This window comes from Pelodiscus sinensis, chromosome 6 (genome assembly GCF_049634645.1).
Source record: "Pelodiscus sinensis isolate JC-2024 chromosome 6, ASM4963464v1, whole genome shotgun sequence".
NCBI classification, from domain to species: domain Eukaryota; kingdom Metazoa; phylum Chordata; order Testudines; family Trionychidae; genus Pelodiscus; species Pelodiscus sinensis.
The window spans coordinates 3,989,990-4,013,266 of NC_134716.1; the positions used below are offsets into that span (position 1 = coordinate 3,989,990).

Genomic DNA, 23,277 nt, shown 5'->3' on the forward strand with positions numbered 1-23,277 from the left:
ATGCTTCCGTCGGCTTCCGTTACTCATGAGGAGCAGGAGTACTGGTGCCAACAGGAGCGCCCTCTGAGTTGATTTAGCGAATCTTCACTAGGCCTACTAAATTGAACTCTGGAAGATCGACCACAGCCGCTTCGATCTTCTGCCTAGTGCAGACATGGCCTTTGTGTGTTGCTATCCTGCTTTTGAGGCGGACAGATTGACTATGATGGACATACCCAATCCAACTAAAATAGACATTCCAAAACCCTGCTGTTTCAAGGCACAACATTCTGCACAGATTGGATTGATAAAAGGGAGACATGAAATTCTGAATGCAAACGCCATGACAACTTGCACCACTAAGCATAAAATAATCGGTTCTACCCTCTCCGCTGAAAGTCTGTAACTGCAAAGTCTGTAAACACCGGCCCTCTGATTAGTTGTAGAAAATTTTAATATATGTCACATACATTTGTTCTCTGGAGGTCTCATTTTTGGTAACTTAGGTAAAACTCAGCATGACAGCAATACATTATTTGATATAACCTTCAAGTTTCTATCTCAGTTTTCCAACACCCAGAAGCAGATAAAATGCTGTAGAGGAGAATGCATCAATTTGGAAGCCAACAGATGATTTTGGGGAGGGGGGGAGGGAGGAGGAAAGGAATAGGACTTTTAAAACCAGAAGGCCTGTATATTACAATGTCTCAGGCATCCCAAAAGAGATGGAACCACACCAAGATGATAAGCCCTTTTAGAAAGCCACCCCGTAGCTTAATAATCTTTTCTACAGCAGTCATGTTTATTAATGGCATCTTTGTTTACTCAAGTTTTCTTCTATTGCCACTTATAATGTAACTGCATGGGAGCAGCTGGTAATGTAGGCAAGAGAAGGCATTGCAGTCTCAAAATTGCCTCTGCTGCCCAGGAGGGGCTGGAGCCGTGCCGCATGGCAGCCTAGTTCCCCAGCAGCCGGAGAAGGTTGGGGGCCGTGCCACACAACAGCCCCGGCCCTCAGCTGGGGTTGGGCAGGGCTTGGCTGAGGGGTGGGAGGAAAGGTTGTGAAGGGGCATGTTCTTGGAGAAAGGGCAGGGCTTCGGGTGCCTTCACCTGCCACCCCTGTGCAACAGAATATCTAATATACATAAAGACACCCTCTATTCAACCTCCAGTTTAGGATTAAAACATTCATTTCCTGTAAAACAGCATTTAAATGTTAACTTCCAGGTTCTCCTCCTCTCCATTACAGCTCAAACTCATAGGCTGATATAACTGGAAATGCTCTTACATTTACTGGAAGAGTAATGTAAACAAGCATAATCAACAGGAAATTATCTATACAGTAACAACCCTTTACGCCTCTCAAACTGATGCTAGAGAACCACAGAAGCAGTGTTAAAATGGATTCCATGAGTGGACAGACACTTGGTGTATAAAAAGAAGAGATGAAGCAAAAACTTTGTTTGTGTTTACACAGCAGTGATCCACCCAAAAATTCCACAGCTATGTTGTAAGCATCAATTCCTCTACAAAATCAGCAGACCATGAACCTGTAAGTGGTAGAAATGACTGTAAATCTTATGACTATACAAACCTTTAGCTACTCCACTGCTGTGTGGGAGAAAAGCAACAAGGTTACATGAAAGAGAACCTCTCACCTACACCCCGCATGGACCTGACTAGACACTTGCTCACTGCAAGTAATATCTGTTTGACATTCGCGCCTAAGTTTGCTTTTCAGATTACTCTCATCTTTACACCTGACAATACAGATGCAGCAACACAACAGTTAAAACTATTCATTGTGGATTGCTCTTCTGCAACCAGCATCTTCGCTGAGTAAGTACGTACCTCACTGCCATGGAAAACAGCTCATGGAAAACAGCTCATAGCAATAACAAACTGAACTGAATAATTGCTCTTATAGCAGATATATAAATGATATCTCATTCTAACTTTTTGGGTGAAACTGATAGTGTACCATGCAGTGCTGTTTTACAGGCTAGATGAAAAACACCACATTCAGACCAAGCATTTTCATGCTTACTAGAACAAATATAAATAATTCCCTACTGATGATCGTCCATTACTTTCACCACCAAAGCGCGGAATCATTTTGCCACAACTTCGAGTATCACTTACATGTCTGCTGAGTGCTAGCATATGCATTTTGCATTACCACCCATTGGCAAAACAAGCTATTTGGGCATTGGAGATTGAGGGGATTTGGGATATTAAACTGCAATTAAATAACCTCACTTGGCATGGTGCTTAGGCACGTGCTCAACTTTAAGCCTGGAGTAGTCCTACTGAATTTAATGCGACAACTTATGGGCTTAAAGTCGTATATGTGCTTAAGCACCTTATCAAACAGGGTCAAGAAAAGGGATAGTGAATATAGGAAAAGTAACGCGAGTATGTTTCTAGAATGAGTTACCTTGTAAGAAGAAACTGGGAGTTCTGGGAAGCCTGTTGACTATTCTCTGTGTTAGATGTGTTGGTTGTTGCTGTAGATTGTGTAATAGTGGTGGCGACGCTGCTCGTATTGGTGCGTCTGGTTGCGTTGCGTGCCGTCTCCAGTTGTTGCCGTGCTGCCTGTGCATGTTGTCGTTCTAACTGCAGCTGCATCTGCAACTGCTGTAACTGAGAAGCGGAAGGGCCAGAGGAATTGAGCTGTCCTCCTGCAGAACGCCTCACGCCTGATAACTGAGACAAAAGCTCTGCCAAAGAGGAGAGAAGCACCAGTGTGACATTTGCTTGCATTAATACTAACAAATGAGAGTCTAAGTACGGCTGGGTATCAATCTCCCCATCTTTTATTTCTAAAATACCTCAACGTTACTTCTGGCACAGACTGCCATATGGGTGCACACTGCAAAACACCTTAGACACGTTCCAGTCCCCAAGCTCACAGCATCACTTACAATATTCACCTCTTTCCTGTGGTGAAGAATTCGAGGTCTGAAATCAGTTGATCAATGAAAGAAAGGCCCTTCCCTAGGGATTATGAACTGACTACATCTTCATCTGCCAATTCCCTAACGTGTTATCTTCCAGACAAAATGGCAGTTGCCTCAGCAACCATTTCAATTTTGGCTTAAGTTCATAGGTGTGCCCCTCCCCGTCCCCCCCACAATTTTCATGCTATACAGGAGGAAAGCGGTGCTGTAGAAAAGAAAAATGACACTTGTGTCAGTTATTTATGGGGAATATTAAAATTCAGACCACAGATTTTTACCATACTGCACACTGTGCGAGTTCTGCTGGAGTAACAAGATAGACAGTACATTTCCCCTGAATTAGGATAAATAATATACTTACCATTTGCCCGAAAGGCATTACTATGACTTCTCATACCTGGCCTAATAAAAATCCCTACTCCTACAAGGGTAGTAAAGGCCTGCCTAGGCTTTGGATGGGGCCAATATGGAATTGTTCCATTTTAGGGGGATCAGGGTGAGAACTGTGGTGAGTTTTGTCTGCACAAAAAGGTATTTTCAAAAATAAACAGTAAAAAAATGCTGCCTGCATATTGAGCTAGAACCTATCTGCATTCAAAAAGCTTGCGGGAACTGTTAATTTGTTGCATTTTGTTTGGGGAAAGGAGAAGAAGAAATTTTGGATTTTGGGTGTTGGACTTTTTGAAGTATATTCTACTACCCTTTCTTACAGGTCAGTTTTCTTCCATCTTTCTTTACTGTCTCGTCCAGGAGAGGGCTGGGCAGTACAGAACATACATTTCTTGGGGGAAAATCTAAGGCTGGGAGTGTGTTTGGGTCACCCTGTAACAATACCCAGACTGTAACCCCAGTATGGCTGGCAGACTACAGTTATACAGAGATTTGACCAGAAGCTGGTCCAAATTTTTACAACAGAAAATGTGTGTGAGGGCTTAGTAATCTTGTAGAGTTTAATTTAAAATTAGCACGTCTGCCATTCACTCTGCACTCTGAACACAAACAGAAGGCATTTCGTAATGTTTATCAATATCGTCAAAATACAGCTTATTTCATCTTGATTAACTCTGAAGTATATAGTTGTGTGTGTGGAGAAAAGATTCAGATACCAAATCTTCCCCAAAAGCAGTTCTATAGAACTGGCAAATACAAATGAGAAGCACTGAGGTAGATAATGGATTCTGGAAAAACTGTTCATTTTTAAAATATAAACCAATGCATTCAGGCTGTGTTGTGTGTCTGAGGAGACTAGACCAGAAACCCCTGGAATTTCAAAGAGTTTAGAGTGAAGGGGAGAACACACCTACACAAAGACACTCCAAATACGGACAAGCAGAGCAACCATTACTTTGGATTTTGCACCTAAGGGTGGAGGGGAAAATAAGTAGTCGTGACTCTTACCAGCTATAGGATCCATGGCTTCCCTATTGCTTGAAGAATACGAACTCTGTGAAGATGAAAGCCCACCAGTGGAACTGCTAGTAAAGTGCATGTTTGATCTACGTGCGCGAGGGCCTCCCAATCCCCGGCCTGGGTGAAACATTCGACGCACATGCCGAACACCGCTGGACTCATCGTAAGCCAACAGTTAAGAAAACACCAAATTGTTTGTTACTGTATTAAAGACGAGCGCTTTACCAGTAGAATGGGCTGGGAGGATGGCACGCTGCATCCTCCATACAGGGATTCTTTGTTAAGTATAAAACAACTCAATCTCAACTATGTAGAGTTGATAATCTGTACAGATTCTTGCGTTAGCACCCTTCCTATCTAATTACTATCCTTTGATCCTTATCTGCTTCTTTTTAACTAGCCAGTCTTCAGGTGCTTATAGATTATCAGTTCTGCCTACTTATTTTTCCCTTTGATATTTTCATACCCTCTGCTCCTTGTTTCCTGCCCCCTTTCTTCCCCCTCCCCGCCTCAAATCCCTGCTCCCCTTCTCTCCTAAACTGGATCTGCACATCCTAAACTCAAAAGTCTGGCCATCTGAAGAAGTGGGCTGTGCCCACGAAAGCTCACGATACCCTCTACATGTTTTATTAGTCTATTAAGTGCTACCAGCCCATTTGTTGTTTTTTAAGTTTATGCCACTAGGGTCTGTAGTGCTATAGTACATGGAATTCAAGACTCCTATAGTTATTTGAACCAAGCTTCCTTATTAATCTCATATTCACTGTCAAGTCCTCTTTGTCTGCAGAGAATCCTAGCTAAGAGGCCTTATTTGCATGATCATGAAGAAGTTTTCTAGATGTTCTTTGATACGGAGTACCAAATGTCGATTCAAGACATTTCCTTGTGGTGGCAGGGAGTGGAGAGCAAAGAGCCTGGGGATAGAGGCTGCTGGGCTCACTGCAAGACTCTTGCATTTATATTACTGATTTAGATCAGTGGTTTTCAACCTGTGGTCGGCAGACCCCCGGCAGTCTACAGATTATCTAGTTTCAAAGATGTCTGCACCTCCATTTGAAAACGTTTAGGGTTGAAAACCACTGCTTTAGACAAATACTGTCGGCAGGTAACTTTAATTGCATCTATTTGCTGTTTTTGCAAAAATCTATTATAGGTTACTGTTATTAATAGTACATTTGGTTCTACAGTACCCCTCTCATATGCAGGTTTTCCAACACAACTGAACTAAGTGGCAGTTCTAAGAGGTAGAGGAATTAAAATTCTACAACCTGCTTGCAAAAAAATCAAAATAAGCAGTTACAATTATATGCAATGCAATCCAGCCTTTTGACTTGGTTTGGGAAAGGATATTAAATCTCTAGGAGCTCTGTGTTCTAGTGTAAGATGTGCTGCAAAGTCATCTGTGACATGATTAGGATCTCCTCCAGGTAACGCTGCACATATTGGACAAATCTGAAATGGCAAAGTCAGAAAAACAAGTTTAACAACTTCACAGAACAGCAATGTGCGTTCATCATTCTAGGCAGATCTCTCAATAATAAATCACTAAGTTTTAATAATCAAATTCTGAAGCTGCATAGATGTAGTCACAGGTAAAAAGTAGTAAAGCCTCCAAGGAGCATTATTAGCTTCACAATATTATTTTTTAAACTGGTTCCCCCCAGTTACATTTTTAGTAACAACCTCAAAGCCCAGTGACATTTATTTTCCAATCAATTTATAACACTCTAGTTTTACAACTTGTTTTCATATGCTATTTCCTATGCAGCTAGAGTGCTTTAGTTTACACATGTTGCTAACAGCTCACATGCACCAATGCGGTGACCTCAGCATGTTCATTCGATGCTCTTGAAGGCCAGAGGTACTCTCTCTCTACTGAAGACAGAGGAGAACTACTCCAAAAGGGAGTATTTGTAACACATCACCAGTGGGTAGCATCTGCACACAGTGCCTCCCATAACAACACTGACAGCCCCCAAGGGGGCCTCGTACACTCCAACAGTGTTTATGGGCGAGGGAAAGTATCCTTCACACTAGATGGCCAGAGGTGAGGGACCTCTAACAGTACTCCCACAGTATTTGTATAGGGTGGGTCCAGAGCTGTCTTAGGGAGAGGGTCTGGCTCAGCCACTGTTCTCTACCCCTCTCCCCCACGATGCACTGCAGGGGTGATTGTACCATGAATATCTCCTCGTACTCCACAGCAGCCTCCCCCTGCTCCAGGAGCAGCTCCGCAGTCACCTAGGCTGTGCTCTCTCAGCCTTCTGGTTACACAGATCCCAAAGGTGGATCAGTTCCAAGTGAGATGTGCAGTTGACTGGTCAAGAGTGTACAACCGGCAGCAGCTGTTCCTCTCCCCCCCCCCCCCAAGCTAGAGTAGCGTGTTAAATGTAAACTATTAAAATAAAGAGGTGTTCATAACTCTGAGTTTCTACTGTACCAGAGGTATGGCTTCAGGCACCCACCTGAGGTATAGGATCAGGTTCATGCTCCTGATCTGAATCAGGCAGAAAAAGACGACTTGAACCTACGTCCCTCCCATACCATGTGAGGGATCACTCTGGCTACTGGCTATTCTAGCTGAGAGATGAAGAAGGGTTTCATGTTTTACAGGGGAAAGGAAAGCGTTGGTTTTGTTCCACACTGGAATGAAAAAAAATCTGACACCTTCAACATTTTCGACAAGCTAAATATGAGTCAACAGTGTGACACTGTTTATTAAAAAAAAAAAAAAAGCAAAAATGATTCTGGGATGCATTAACAGGAGCGTTGTGAGCAAGACATAAGTCATTCTTCCGCTCTACTCTACGCTGATTAGGCCTTAACACGAGTATTGTGTCCAGTTCTGGGCACCACATTTCAAGAAAGATGTGGAGAAATTGGAAAAGGTCCCAAGAGGAGCAACAAAAATTATGAAAAGTCTAGAACAGTGTTTCTTAAACTACATTTCGTGGAACACTGGTGTTCCGTGAACAACTTACAGGTGTGCCGTGACCACCTCTTTGTTTGTGTTACTTCTTTGTTCGTCTTACAACAATTTTTTTTTTAAAGAAAATTTTCCTAGGTGTTCCATATAAAAAATTATTATTGTTTGGTGTTCTGCAGTCTCAAAAAGTTTAAGAAACACTGTTCTAGAAAACATGGGCTATGAGGCAAGGCTGAAGAAATTGGGCTTGTTTAGTTTGGAAAAGAGAAGACTGAGAGGGGACATGAGAGTGGCTTTCAGGTAGCTAAAAGGATGTCACAGAGAGGAAGGAGAAAACTTGTTCATCTTGGCCTCTGAGGATAGGACAAGCAGCAATGGGCTTAAATTACAGCAAGGAAGGTTTAGGTTGGCCATTAGGAAAGAATTCCTAACTGTCAGGATGGTTAAACACCGGAATAAATTGCCTAGGGAGGATGTGGAATCTCCATCTCTGGAGATACTGAAGAGCAGGTTAGACAGACATCTATCAGGGATGATCTAGAATGATGTTGCTTGGTCCTGCCGTGAGGGCAGGGGACTGGACTTGATGACCTCTCGAGGTCCCTTCCAGTTCTAGTGTTCTAGGATTCTCTGATTCATGAAACAGAATCCTTGTTTTTCCAATCAGACTCACGACCAAGTTTAAATATCCAGGGGTAGCACCAGCAATTACTACAACAGTACACATGCACAAGGGAACCGGGTATGTGTCACCCTCTCAGCTGGAAGTTTCCAATTATGCCAACACTACACATGATAAGGAAATGCAAAACCTTTAGTTCTAGCCTCACTCACATAACATGGCATCTATTTGAACAGGATCTGATTTATTCTACGGAACTGAGTTCTTTAACTTGCTGTCTAAAATAAGAACGACCGCACAAAGGCAAAAACGATCCAGTTAGCCTTGCAAATCTGGCTGGAAGTGAAAATGCTCTATGTGGATACGCATGTTTTCATTACCCATCACTATCGTAAGTATTTGCTGAATGCCAGTATCTAAGCAAGTACAGCTGTTTCAAAACATAGGCTCATAAAGCAATTGTAAATCTGAATTAACTGTCCTCAGTCTTTGCTCAGCTGCTGCAATACTACAACACTGAAACAGTTTTACACAGAGCTACGATTAGGAGACTTTATAAGCTATGATAAATGCAGCTTTCTACTAAAACAGCATGTGAACGTGCCCCGATGAGATGAATAAAGTATACGGATGAAAATGCCCTTCACCAAAGCTAGGATCAAAGACAGGGGTATAAAACTACAGGAGGCTGATCTGTGACTAACAAAGAAGGGTTCCATTTTTGGGGGAGCAGAGAGGCAGGTGCTCAACAGTATGAACTTCGGCTCCCAAGTGAAAATAAGAGACATTTGCAAACGTAGCTGCAGACCAAAATGTGCAAGTTGGGGAAACTCAGTCACACGAGAGTCTATATCTGCAAAGTTTCACTGACATCAAGTGGCATGAATCAGAACTACATTACCACACCAATGACAAAAAAGCATCTACATTTAGGGATTTTATTGCAATCGCTTTATCCAACATAGCAATGAAAGTTAACCTGAATTTACCTAAAAGAGACCCCCTGGGGGGAAGTAGTAGAAAGAAGGAAGTGCACCTGCACTTGATACCATATCTGCGTCTAAATAGAGATGAATGAACACTCTCGTTCTCTTAACTCTCAGATCCAAAGGCCAACTATGTTACCCTCTTTATTTTATTTAAAAAAACAACAACAAATGGTTTGGTAGTACTTTATAGACTAACAAAACATGTAGATGGTATCATGCGCTTTCATTTTCTTAGTCTATAAAGTGCTACCAGACCATTTGTTGTTTTTTTCCTGTACCAAACTACCTCGGCTACCCCCCAAAGCTTCTATTTTATTTTAGTTCTTCATTCACATTTCAAAGGGGTTAGGAGAGGGGAGAGCATTTGACATGATGCGAGTCATTTCCCTATCCCACAGCAGGTCTGATGTAATCCATTTCAAGCTTTTACATTTTTATATCAACCAACAGCAAATAAAGATAAAACTGAGCAACAAATACATTTGCTCAATGTTGCTCTACAGGCACAACATTCTGAAGCATGACAAGCATCCATACATGAATTATTTGATTGCAAGGAGAACTTAACCTAGCTCAAAAACTGTGTTGCAGAATATATCTGGTAGGTATTTTTGTCTAAATTAGGTATGAAGAGCTGTGGAGTTTTCTAAGACAAAAGTAATCTGGAACTCATCAGTTCCTAAATAGCCGAGGTGAGGTACAAGTCATTAGTTTCAGACCATCACAACAAAAGTCAAGAACAGAGAATTTATAAGGCATCAAAGACCGATTGCAACCTGTTTTTGAACAGATCCAAGCCTTCCTACATGTAGTAAAGAGGGATTATTCCCATTCATAAAAAACTTTCAGGAACGGTAACATCTTTTACCATGAATGCTTGGTTATTAGTTACTTGCCAATAAACAGCAGAAGCAACATAGCTCTTTCAGCACATTCTGCAACTCCCACTGTCCGGGAACAGCGATCCACGGCCAACGGGAGCTATGGTCACCAATACCTGTGGAGATGCAGGTAAATAAAGCATCCCGCGGCTAGCTAGCGGCTTGCCCTTACAAGCCATGACCCAGTATTTGGAAACGCCTGTTCTGGTGTGGGTGTGCACCCATCACTTGTAGTTTACATGAACACATAAAGCAAGTAAAATCAAAGACATAGTAGAGCTTTTAATTTCTCATGTTTTCACCATAATTCATAAGCAATGTTATTTCTGCTTACCACTTCTGTTGATGTTTCTGCATGCTCAGAAGTAACGTGTTCTTGTAGAGATGTTTCAGTATAACCCATTTTTCCACAATAAGGACAAGTAAAAGACTGTGGCTGCTCTACAGAGAAAGCTTCTCCGCCATAGTACAAATCTGGAAAAGAAACCCAATGTGGTAGACTTTAATCATGAAGAAGCATTACAAGATACACTTGAGCTGAAATATGGTACAGGCAACTCAGTTAAACTAGTGATTTCGTCAAGTGACTCACTCAGGCACTTGGTTGTATATCTGAAAACGTGAGCAGACACTGATTTCATAAAGGTGTTCATCAAATTTAAACACTCGAAGGAATGAATTAGAGCTGTCAATTAATGCACATTAATGCCTGCAATTAACACAGAGCACAATTAACGCCTTTCAAAGGGGCAGCGCAGTAGGAGCGTGGGGCTTCAAAGGGGCAGCGCAACGCAGCTCGGGATCAGCTGGGGACTCCAGCTGATCCTGGGCTCCCACGGTGCTGCCGGGGTGGTGTTTCCAAGGGGCACCACTGCACGGAGCCAGGGTCAGCTGGGTACTTCAGCCGATCCCGGGCTCTCGCAGTGCTGTGCCTTTGAAATGCCACCGCAGTGTTTCCAAGGGTCAGCATGCCCAATTAATCGTGATTAAATTATTTAATTGCATGATTAATCACGATTTTTTAATCGCTTGACAGCCTTAGAATAAATAGATTATATAATGTCATGCTATCAAAATCATCAAAACACAGGCACCAGGGATGCAAAAGGTTAACTGGTAAGCTTACTGGTTAACTGGTCACGCTTACTGGTTCCGGTTAACTGTTAGCCAGTGGGCGCTGGACCACCCCTTTAATTGGTTAACAATTTAAACGGGATTTTACATCCCTAATAGGCACAAAGTAAGTATGCCACTTCCCATCCTAACTTGTCCCCTCAACTCCATCTCTAAATTGTAAGTTCTACAAGGTTACCCTGGTCACGGCAAATTTACACAAAACGGTATTTAAGTGTGTCTTGTCTGCAGTTACTCCCTTCCACAGCTGGAAATGAACCTACATTAGCAACAATGGGAAACTGGAGTGAGAAAATGCCTATTCCAAACAAAGCCTACACTTGTCTATTTACCAAAGCAAAAGTCACTTGCAAGCTGTTATATTCTAGTTTCTATTTCAAGCACCTGCCTCTGTGAAATTTATATAGTTCCGCTCCTGAGCAAGCCGCCACATTAAAACGCACCCTTGCAAACCTGTCATAAAAAATTAGCCACTTGTACTCAACACTTAACTGCCCCCACTTCTTCACTACAATGGCTATACAATGAATAAAACTTGTTATTTATTTGCAGGCTTAAAAAGAGGTATTTTTCCTGAGCACGTAGATTCAATTCAACTCTCTTTTCCAGCATTCTTTTTCCTTGTGCCTGCAGCCAGTCACAGGAAATAATGGATTGAAAAAAGAATACATTTTGGGAAAAATATAAATCTTCAAGGTTCAAGGCATCATCAACCTCAAAATGATGAAGGTTAGGAAGGCATTTCACTGTGGGCGCATTATTCCAAAACTGCCTTGTACAGAGTTTCTTGCACTTTCTGAAACTTCTGCTATCGGCCCTTGTCAGAAACAGGATACGAAGCTTGAAAGAGCACTGGTTTAAAATAACTGAAAATACATTATTAATAGGAACTCGTCCCCCAGATTAGCACAGGCACAGAGCCCCACACACCTAACCACAGGAATATCACACCTAACCACACAGCCACTGAACCATTTTTGAACAATAATTATCAGTCATTGGGTGTCTGCACACCCGAGACCCCAATATCTCAAGGCCAGTAGCATTAAAAAGAAGCCTCCTCTACTGGTCTATCTATTCCCGACTGCTTCGGGAAGTCTTATTTGCCAACAGCTACTAAGGAGAGGTAAGAAGGGAGGGTCAGTGTTATTCTTATTAATATAAGCAATATATTGCCTAACACAAGTTACTTTTGGCAAATAATCCTCTTTTTCTACTTCATGATATTGTTCCCATAGGGCCTTAAGTAGGCAGCTGAAAGAAAGATATCCTCTTCAAAACAATCACTGCTAGCATACACATAGGGCCCTTCATTTTCCTTGGGAATGTATCAATGTTTATTATCTCAACAACAAAATCAGGTGAAAATCTGCGCAAAACACAGTTTTTAAGGTAAATACCAAGATTTATTTTGTTGGATGGAAAGATGAGTAATACTTTGAATTCTGTTCATTGTGTTTTGCTGCAGAACTAAAACAACTCCAAACACAAGGCCACCTGAGCATATAAGAAAACAATACATCTCTAATCCCAATATAAAACTTTTCATTTAAACAAACAGTTCATTGTTTGACTTAACCAATAAATATTTACATTTAATAAAAGGATTTGTGATGCACACTCAAACTCATCCTTTTCTCCTGTTTGTTTTTTTTAAAAAGTTCAAATATTTCTGTGTGTTCTGAAACACATTCTGGCATGGAGTTTTGTTTTCTTCCCATTTTAGTGTGTCAAATCTTTGAACTAGGGTTGTAATATCTTGGTTAAAAAGCTAAGAGATGTCACTTTCTTGGACCACTGTGATGGACTCTTCATGCCACACAGAACCACAAGGCTCACCATCTTACTTCCAGCCAAACCCTGAAGAAGCAAATTTATATTTGTATACCCAACATAGCCATCTGCTTTCTGGGAGAACTCAATCTAAAAGAACAGTGCACTGCACCTAGGCAATACAACTCCACTTAAGCATAATTTTATGATCCAATTCATTTTAATTTTTCAAACTTCATGCTACTCAGAAGTTTTAATTCCAATCCATTTGGTTTTCCAGGCTCAAGAAAAGCAGCTGAAAACCCACCGGCTTGAAAAACACTTTTCGTGTTTAGATAATGGATAGCAACCACGTGGAATTTCATCAAATTATACAAAATTTACTCTGCAGGTTTAAAACAAGCCTGAAAAAGTTAATCCAAAGAATGTTTTTTTCAGTATATTATTAGCATCTTAAAAGAATGCTTATCATGAACATACCTCCTTAGCCATACCTGAAGCATTACAAATACCGTGCTATGGATTCACCATTGTGAAGAAAAGCAACAGAAGCCAATCTTTACATTTAATGGCTTTGAACTTATTTAGAATAGTTGTACTCAATTGTATTCCAAACAACCCCAAAAGGATTTATTACTAATTTTCCACTATTCAGCAACAACCTAGCATTGCCACGGGTGAGTTTACAACCCCAGCGTAACAACCAAGGATGACAGCCCTCACATCTCATCTTTGACACCACACTGCTGCTAGCCAATGACGCTTTACAGAAGAGTTTTCACGTTTCCATTTAGTCTTAATAGAAGTTGTCATAATATTCATGAAATTAAAAGTCTGTGTTATGTCCTTAATGGATGTATTCTAATATCTGAGCAGATAATTCAAGAAAAAACAGAATTAAAGCCTCCCTAAAGAAAGAGGTTGTCCATTCTACCGCCAAAACCAAGCGCCAGTAGAATGCTTTTAAAAGACATAAATCTGTATACCAGTGTTTCTCAACCAGTGGTATGAGAACCCTCAGGGATACTTGTGATGACATACCCCCAAATTTCTCTCAACTGAAATTTGGAGAAAACTGAATTTTTGTTTTAAGTTTTACAGTACTTTATTGTTTTTATACCCGACAATTTCACCACCCACCTGGCTATGATTAAGTTGTTTAAACAAATGTGTTACAATGGTAGAGAAAAAAAAAGTACCCCCAGTACCTAGTTTTAAGGGGTACTTTATGAAAAAAAGGGTGAGAAATACTGCTGTAGACTCATTTTTCAATTGTGCTGCTCAGAAACACAACGGTTTATACATAAGAAAATGACAATACATGCTATGTTGAGATATAATTCTAAATAGTAACAACAATTTCAATAAGACATCACTTACCAAAATCCACCCTTGTTAGTATGCACTGCATTGGATGGTCAGTTGTATGCCTTGTTGTCGTGGCACCACTTTCATAACAAGATGCACACAGATCGTAATCGTAGCAAATTAAACACTTGTATCTGCGACCTCGAAAATTTCCTTTTAAACATGCATCGCAGCTGACACCTGTAAACAAAGAAAATTGCTCATAAACAGAGGTAATTACACTTTATTTGGAAGGAAAGCTGGCTTAGCACTATCTTCCTCTACCTGAAAAAGCCACCAGAAAAAACCCAGTAAGGTCTTATGCAGCTAAAACATATTACAGGATTAAGCACATTTACTCCTCAAACTAAGGCACACATTGGACACAATCTGAAAGTAATGCACAAGACGACAATCAAATCACTAGTTTGCTAACTCGTTATGACTACGCGTGGAACCCCACTTTCAGACACCAGAGTCACAAATGAACAGTCAACCACACGCCTCATTTGGAACCGGAAGTACACAGGCAGTAATAGACAAAAAATTAAAAAAAAACAAAAACTACAGTACAGCACTGTTAAAACATAGACTACTAAAAATAAAGGGAAAGGAGCATTTTTCTTCTGCAAAGTTTCAAAGCTGCATTAAGTTAAAGTTCAGTTGTAAAGTTTTGAGAACTACCATGACAGTTTGTTCAGTTATGAACATTTCAGAGTTACAAACCACTTCCATTTCTGAGGGTTTTGTAACCGAGGTTCTACTGTACAATCCTTTGCATGTGCCTTTAAATACAATCTTAGTCATTTGATTTTGTTTTCAAGGACACTGCCTATAAGGAAGCTTTGACCAAAACAATAGGAAGTAGTGCTGTAAAATCCCGATTAATCGGCTAACCAGGCAAAGGCTAGGTTAACTGAATGTTGAACTAGTTAACCGACTAAGTGGGATCCTGGCCAGAGGTTGCTTCAGCCTAGCTGGACTAGTCCCCAGCCTGCAGGGCTCCCACTCCCAGTCTCAGCCACCAACTGGGTGGGGTTTGCTCCTAGCTAGCAGTCCAGCAACCCCACACAGGAGCCCAGTGGGGCTGGAGCAGGCCACAGCTACTCCTGGAGAACTAGTTACGTAATTACAACGTCCCTAATCGGAAGACTCTAAAATTTACAGAAACCACAAATAGTCTAGTAGCACCTTAAAGATTAAAAAAAACACGTAGATGTTGTCATGAGCTTTCGTGGGCAAAACCCACATCAAACAAGATGTGGGTTTTGCCCACGAAAGCTCATGACAATATCTACGTGTTTTTTTAGTCTTTAAGGCGCTACTAGACTATTTGTGGTCTTAAGTTTTTCCTATTACAGACTAACTCAGCTCCCCCTCTGAAGCTAAAATTTATATTCAAGCGATAATGTGGCTAGTGCAGAATTTTTTTTAAAATCGTGATTTAAATCATTCAGTCTTTTGTGATTTTTCTTCTCCAATTTTCCATCTTTTTGATGCAGCAGTTTGACAAAGTTATCTTTGCAAAACAGATCTGCAGTAGCCATCTGGATCTTCTATTTTAAAACACTAGGAAAAAAGAAACAAAAATCAAGATTATATACCATCAGCCACCTCTCGGTTTCTTCCTTATTCCTTTGCATATGGAATTAGTCATGCTGGCTATGTCATGAGAAGATTTCATAGCCTCTTGTAAGCTTTTTGTGATGTTGTACATGTAGTTTCAGTTCTTTGTTGTTGGTTAGATAAAGCCTCAGACTGCAACAGAAGTGTCATCTGCTTGTAATCTGACAATCTCTACACTTCCTTCAACTGCTTTTGTAAATTATGGGATTCTAGAGCAGAACCAGTGTAAACGTGTGCCCAATGTTAATCAACGTCCTCCTCGTGTTCAGTGCAAATTTGTAAGGTTTTCATAGTCAGTTGGTAGTGCAGACGCCATCTTCCTCCATCAGAAATCACTGGGAAAGCTGGAGCAAGCAACCAACCATAAGAATGACGACGCTTACTGAAGAATCTTTGAATTTTCCATCAGTTTAAAGGTTCTGTTAGGTGATGCTCAATTAGTTTTCAACAGCAAATATCGACTTATCAGACTTCTCTCAAGTGACGTCTTCAACAACTTAAGCTAGGTCTACACTAGCACTTTAATGTGCTAAAGTATTCTCAGTCCGGGGTGTGAGCACACTTTTCAGGGCCATGATCCCAATGCGGGGGTGTGGTTTTTTTTTTACTCCCCTCTGCGGCATGGATTTTTTTTTTTTTTAAACAGCCCTCTTCTCCAGTGCTGGTGCTTTAACGTTGCCAGTGTAGACTCTGAGGTTTTCTTTTTAGACCTAGAATCAACAGGACTGAATAGGACTGTACTTCCCCTGTATGGATACCTGTAGCCATTATCTGGTCATTTGTTTGACATTGTGCAACTCTGTTTAATTTTTCCTTCATTTCTTCACTTGCCACATTGGACTTGTCAATTTAAGTCTGCCTGGAAGAGTATTTCTGTGGGAAAGTGCTTCAATTGTTTATTTCAGCTGCTCATGGCCGAGAACAGTCTTTAGGTGTTTTATCATGTCTATATATCAATGGAGATGATGTATGTCTCACAGGATCAAACTCAAGAATATTTCGATCTTTTCAACAGATGGTATCCGAGTAAATGGTACATTGGATCTTGAAGGAGCTGAAGAAAGTTATTTCCTGCACTTTTCAAGACAAGCAAGAATCCTTTCCATGTTGCTATTTAACTTTTGACAATGTCTACACAAAGATTGCGAAGAGTCATCTGCTTTTATGACTTCAATTCACTCAATTGCTTGCTTCCTGTCACTTCCCTTCAACTTCAGCTACGTGGAGTCAGATAAATTGACATCCTGATGATTGATGACCTCTGAACATTAACCACCCACTGGCAGTATTGTCAGTTCCTTAACTTTTAGTACAGTTAGAAAGATAAACCACCACCTTCCAAGTTCACTAGTGAAGTGAAAAACAATGCAAGGTAGCCAACTGTCTAGAACGCCACATCATCTAACGCTCTACCATGCTTCTAAGTCTTAAGCTCTGTCCTTCCAATAGTTCATCATTCCATTCGCTCCCCTTCCTTCAAAAGGAAATGACAGTTGACTACACCTATCAGACATACAGGTCTCTCCAATCACCAAATGACTCCACCTACTATCCTTCCTTCTAAGCTTTTAAACCACCCTGCCACTTTCATGTCATAATAAAAAATTATTAAGTTATCACATGCTTTTAACTCTTTAGAACACTCAATTTTCATTCAGATTTAAGTGGGAAAGTTAATTTTCTGAAAATTGCGTGTGAATAAAGGAGTTTTTGATGCTAGAATGACATAGAATTTGAAAAAAAAATTGAGAAACCTTACTGTGCAATTTTTCCGGGAAAAATACCTTTGTTTTCCACAAACGTGAATACAAATGAAAACACATTTTTAAAAATGTTGTTAAAATATTAGGATGGTTCCCCTTAAACATGTTAATATGCCACATCATTTTAAAACAGCATGTCCCAAAGCTTTTTATGATCCATTCAAAACTTTCAACGACTACAAACTGTATACACTAATTCTGCAAAAAAAAAAAAATATAAGTCTTTAGATCACACTACTACTTGCAATTTTAGTTCTAGAACACAACATAGAACCAATGAATCATCCAAAACACAGGTTCTCCCATATTGCTCAAGGCCAGTATTTCTCCACTTTACTACTGGCCTGCATCATCTCATTTTTATAACACATTGCAACTGGTGGCACCACATTACTATTTTTGTATGAGTTCAGTTTGAGACAAGATATAGAAGCCTAAGCCAATATTTAAGCACCTAAATACACGCTGAATACTTTATAGAGCTTTCATTAAAACCAACAGAATCTGGCAGGTGCTCAGCCCTTTGGTAATGTAGATGCTCATGTAGGCTCCCAAATATTGACTAGGAGACTCATTTTATGCCCCTGGTTGTTTTTTTTTTAAATTCTTTAACTTGAATTTGACTCGTCTATGATTACCACCATTCTTGGTCAAAAGCCTACCACACAGCTGCTCAAGATCTCACATCCTCCACCAGCTTAATTTCTTGAGGGTTTTTTCCCCCCTTTTCAATGCCCACAATCTATTAACAGATTTTTGCACTGCAAATTGAAATCAACACTACATCCAGACCACTCTATCTAAAAAATCTTGATATCAGGGGAATGAGCACAGCAGGCCTGTTAGCTTATCCCCTGGTGTAAAATATATGGGGAAAAGATTGGACAATACTGCAAACAAATTTGTAGAATACAACTTTGACATTTAGAAAGTGGATATGGGGAAGGTCCCCAATATAAAATAGGGTAATAGGGACAACTGTGTGGACCACATATGGCAAGAATCTAGACACGATGAAGCAATTCTGATTGACACAGAGGTGCCTGCCAAAAGCAGCATAAAGGGAACTTGATGTAAATGCAAAGCAGGCCCTCTAACATCTTCTGACTATATATTTTAGAAATGTGCATGTGTCTATCTTTCTGTCCATCTGTGCGTGAGCCTGTTTCTTCGAGAATTCTTCCTAAATGACAAGAGCTAGGACCACCACATTTGGGATGCAGCTTCCTCTTATCATAACTTAAAGCAAGGTCAGGGTTTGGTTGTGCCAGGACAATGGGATGTGCCTGGGAGGGAGAATGACCACAGGGTGGCAGCAAGGGGCCAGAGATGGGGACTGAAACAGCTTTAACCCCACTGGACCAGCAGGAGGCAGAGGTAGAGAAAGGGTCAGCTATCTACTATATATTTCAGTGTGTCTGTGTGTGTGTGTGTCTGTCACTAAGCTGGGGGAAATGCACCCCTCCCTTGGCTCCAAGCTGAGGTGACAGAGGGCTGGGACTGCCCTCTCTCCCAGGGGCAGCTTCGTCTCCAGCCTCACCCCAGAGCAATTATTTAAATGGAGAAAAACAAAAAAGCTTATTTGAAATTGAGTAATGTCTGATAAATCTTTTAGTTTTAATATAAAGTAAGTGAGGGCAGGGCAAGCAGTAAGCAGAGTGGAGAGGATGGGACCTCTCTACCACAGACGCCACACTTTCTGCATTGCTCAGAAGTAGAGACTAAACCATCTACTCTGCTCCTCAGGGAAGGGAAGGTGCACAAAAACGGAAATATGGTGCAATCTTCAACATGCTTAATTTAAGGTACTCCCAATTCTTTTAAACATTCATTTCATTCCTAGGACTTTTGTCTCAACTTCCTGCTTCTGAAAACAGCAACAGAATTTGCTTTAGTCCATTCTTATCTTTTTTCTCTGCCTTCTGCTTTATTTCCCACGCTCCTGCCCGTTTGACGATCCAATGGAAAATAGGACTGCCTTTTTATATACAAAACAGGTCCACTAGAGGGTAGCATTGTGCTAAAAGCCTAAGAGTATTTTTAATTGATTAAACAGGAGCCCTAAACATTTTTTGTTAATATTTTTCCTCAGTATCAATCCTCTCCATTTATAAAAGGATAAGGTTTCTTGATATCTATTAATAATACTAACAAAACAGATTTTTTAATGAGCCCAATCAACACACACATACTGACAAAAATTGTTCTCTCCTTCAGTTAAAAGCACTCACTATTTTCACATTAAATAGCTTGGCATTTTTTGCCTATTGATGTAAGCAACTCTTCAAAGAGAAACTGCTGAGCTACAGTTCATCTGCAAGTTTGACACCATCAGCTCAGGATTAAACAAAGACTGTGAATGGCTAGCTAACTACAGAAGCAACTTCTCTCTTGGTATTCACAGTTCAGCTGCTAGAAGTGGGCCTCATCCTCCCTGATTGAATTAACCTCCTCATCTCTAGCCTGATTCTGGCCTGCATATTTATGCTGCCTCTCGATATTTCCACTGCATGCATCTGACAAAGTGGGTCTTTGCCCATGAAAGCTTATGCTCCAATACATCTGCTAGTCTATAAGGTGCTACAGGACTCCTTGTCGCTTTTGCAGAATACTCAAGGTATCCCGTCCCTACAATACCCCATTAAAAGGCATGCCTGTTTCAATGGACTTGACTTCAAAAAAAAACAAAAAGAAGCTAACAGATTCCAAAGAGCACTTTCTAGACTTCCTTGATGCAAATTATGCCATCTAAATTGAAGAACCTAGGTTACCAGGTGCAGCAATTCTGTATTTGGGCCAAATAGCAGTGTCTCTCCATGCGCTTGTATAAATACCATACTGGATGAGGCTACGCCATGCGAAGCAAAAAGAATGCAGCTTCACAATGAAAATGGAATGGATTCAGCAAAGTAATGATGCCCAAACATTTCCTCTCATGTCCCCCTCACCAGTAATAGAATGTGTCTGCACTCCCCCGACCTGGGAGCAGAGCTGCAGACAGCTACCAAGAGTGGAGGCCGACAGCCTGGCCACAGCCAGGAGCCAGGCTGCAAGTGGGAGAAGAGCAGAGCTGGGTAACGCTCTTTCCCTGCTCCCCATGTCTGTGGGAGCTGGCCTGGACCCTGCTACACCCGCAGGACATTCCTTCCCACCTGCCTTAGGGAGGTATGGCCCACAATTTAGGAACCACTGCAGCAGGGCTTCTTGCTCTCTGTCCCAACTGGTACTAAACAGTAGCAACATTCTGGGATGCAAACAGCCCACTTATTTAAAAAAAAACCTACACCAACTAAAGGATCCTCTAGCGACCTCTGTAAAACCATTTATAATGGACACGACTCACATGGTTGAAGTACCTCACTAGAAAACTTTCCTGCCTGTCTGGTGTAATGAAGAGGAGATACGGTTATAACACACGACTTTCTTGACAAAGTCCAGGATGATCAAGCCCTTTGTTGGAATAGCACATTGCTGCAGTGATGACTGCAGGTACCCTGTCTATGTAATGTTTGATAACGGACAATGCCACAAGAACTAGCTTGGACCAAAACAAAGCAGGGCTTGAACCTCTTCCTCTGTCTATCAACTAAGAAGGGTAGCTAAACCCTTGTCCTCCTAGTTTCCTTTTACACAGGAGTAGGACTCTCTTGCTCAGCATTCCTTTCCTTAGAAGGGACATGCTGTTGTACACACCAGCTTTCCTTCTTGAGTTAGATGTGGCACTGGATAAGCTTACCTGATGCCTAGTAACCTAAGAGTGAGCGCTTCAAAGTTTTAAGGTACTTGGATGGCCAAAAGCCTTTCAAATTCCATGGAAGCTGGCCCTCAGGCCCAGTTAGCTATCCCAGTATAAACCTACCAACTAAAGTTAATAAAAAGTTGTGCCGGGTTTGCCCCCTCAAAGGCACAAATGCTGCAATATAGGAAGAAACACAAACTGTACTATATTTAATGTTACCTTCTGGAGAATGGCATAGGCAGGACTGGGAGTACCTATCAACCCTTTAAAACTTCCCTGTTTTATTTGCTTATAACATCATCATCAAACATTTAACCAATGGGCTGAAATTTTCCATGTTGGATGGTCCACTTTAGCCTAAAGGAGTTTGAGTTTTGGTGGGGGTTTTTTTGGAAAATTCTAGCCGATATAATTCAGCCACTTCAAAGAACCAGGCTAGAGAAAAATATTTAGGTTTACCATGTTTGAAAAAAAATAAAATCTAGTGACCTTTTCATTGCAAAGCTCAAACTTCCCCATGCTTTGGAGCAAGGAAGTCAAATTTGGCAGACGGTTAGCCTGCATGTCAAGGAAGTAGTGCTTTTAGATGCATCTTTGAAGATTTGCCCAAATTTGGACAAGTTAGAAAAACTGAAAAAATCCTTAGTTCACACTTGCTTAATAGAGCTTTTAGATTTTAGCAACTCACATCTCCAAGGATTCCATGCACACTGCACAAGCTTGCCTAAGTCTCTGATGGCCCCTCAGGCTGGGCAGACCATTCAATGTTCCAGCTCTTCACAGCTCCATGCAACAAGTTTTTGTGCATATTCCATCTCCATCCAGCACATGCCCTATGTGGGTATCATTGCGATGCCACATGACAGAATTTAGGGAGGAGAGTTGTGTTTCAGTTTGCTTTTTTAAGCACCTAGGATATTTCACACAAAAAACAACCCTACATTAAAAGAATATTAAGATTTGCAAAATCAAGCATTTGAGTTAGGAAGCGCTAGAATTAAGGTTGCCCATGCGATTTTAAAAATTTCCTCTTTGTGCTTGTGTGGTAGAATGGGACCATGTAATAACTGAAGACTACTTTTTATATGACTCTCCGACCAGCTCACGGCTGGCAGTCCACTGATCTGATCCAGTATGGTCATCCAGCCCTGTATGCTGTCTACTGACAGTGGCCAATGTCAGAAAGCGTAGAGGGAATAAACAGAACAGGACAATTATCCAATGATCCATTTCCTCTCACCCAGTCCCAGTATGACAGGAAGAGGCTTAGGAAGAGCCAGAACATGGGGTTGCATCTTGACTATCAGGCACTGATGAATCTATCCTCCAAAAACTAAAGTAATTATCTTTTTTGAAGGTTATACTTCTGACTTTCAAAACATCCCCTGACAAGTTCCACAGAGTTGGCCGTGTGTTGTATGAAGGACTTCCTTTTGTTTGTTTTAAACCTGCTACCTATTCATTTCAATTGGGTGACGTCCGTGTGTGGTCCAAGTCCGTGTCCGTCCAAGTCCGTGTGTGGTGTAGAGAGGCCAATAACGTATCCCCCATTCAACTTTCTCCATACCATTTATGATTTTATAGATTTTATCGTATTTCCCCTTAGTCATCTTTTCCAAGCAGAAACATCACAGTCTTTTTATTATTTCCTCATGGAAGCTATTCCAGCACTTCCATCTTAAAAAAGATGTTTTGGGAGTGTAAATCAGACTTGCTGCCATGTTGTGCTGCAGGCGAGAGGCTGCTGCAGGATTAACCAGTTAAACATAGTACTTAACCAGTTAAATGTTTTTAAACTAGGGATTTACACCCCTACTAAACACTCAGAAAAATCAGGTCCTGGTGGTTTCAAATTGAGCATCCAAAATTAATGGATACTTTTGGCCATGATCTCCGTGCACTCCAGTCCCCATCTGTAAAATGTGAATATCATCATCCCCTTCAGCTCACAGGATATTGTGACAATACATGCATTACTGTTGTGAAGCAATCAAATACTATAGTGATGAGCATCAGGGAAAAGCCAGTGAGGAAATTCATAATTCCACTTTTAGGGCAGGTTTGAATAGTGCGCTGTAGCCTGGGTCCACACATTGAACAATGAGGAGAAAACAAAAATACTGAATAG

The 23,277-nt window shown here is 41.0% G+C and overlaps 1 protein-coding gene across 1 annotated transcript in view; it reads right to left on the bottom strand.

Moving 5' to 3' along the window:
- KCMF1 (potassium channel modulatory factor 1) overlaps positions 1-23,277 on the bottom strand; it is a 47,418-nt gene that overhangs the window by 2,322 nt on the left and 21,819 nt on the right. Inside the window, exons 2-6 of the mRNA XM_075931328.1 lie at positions 14,055-14,222; positions 10,102-10,241; positions 5,700-5,801; positions 4,338-4,512; positions 2,417-2,699 (exon numbers count right to left, since the gene is read on the bottom strand). Of these exons, the coding sequence (XP_075787443.1) occupies positions 2,417-2,699; positions 4,338-4,512; positions 5,700-5,801; positions 10,102-10,241; positions 14,055-14,222 (868 nt within the window). The remainder of the gene's footprint in view (positions 1-2,416; positions 2,700-4,337; positions 4,513-5,699; positions 5,802-10,101; positions 10,242-14,054; positions 14,223-23,277) is intronic.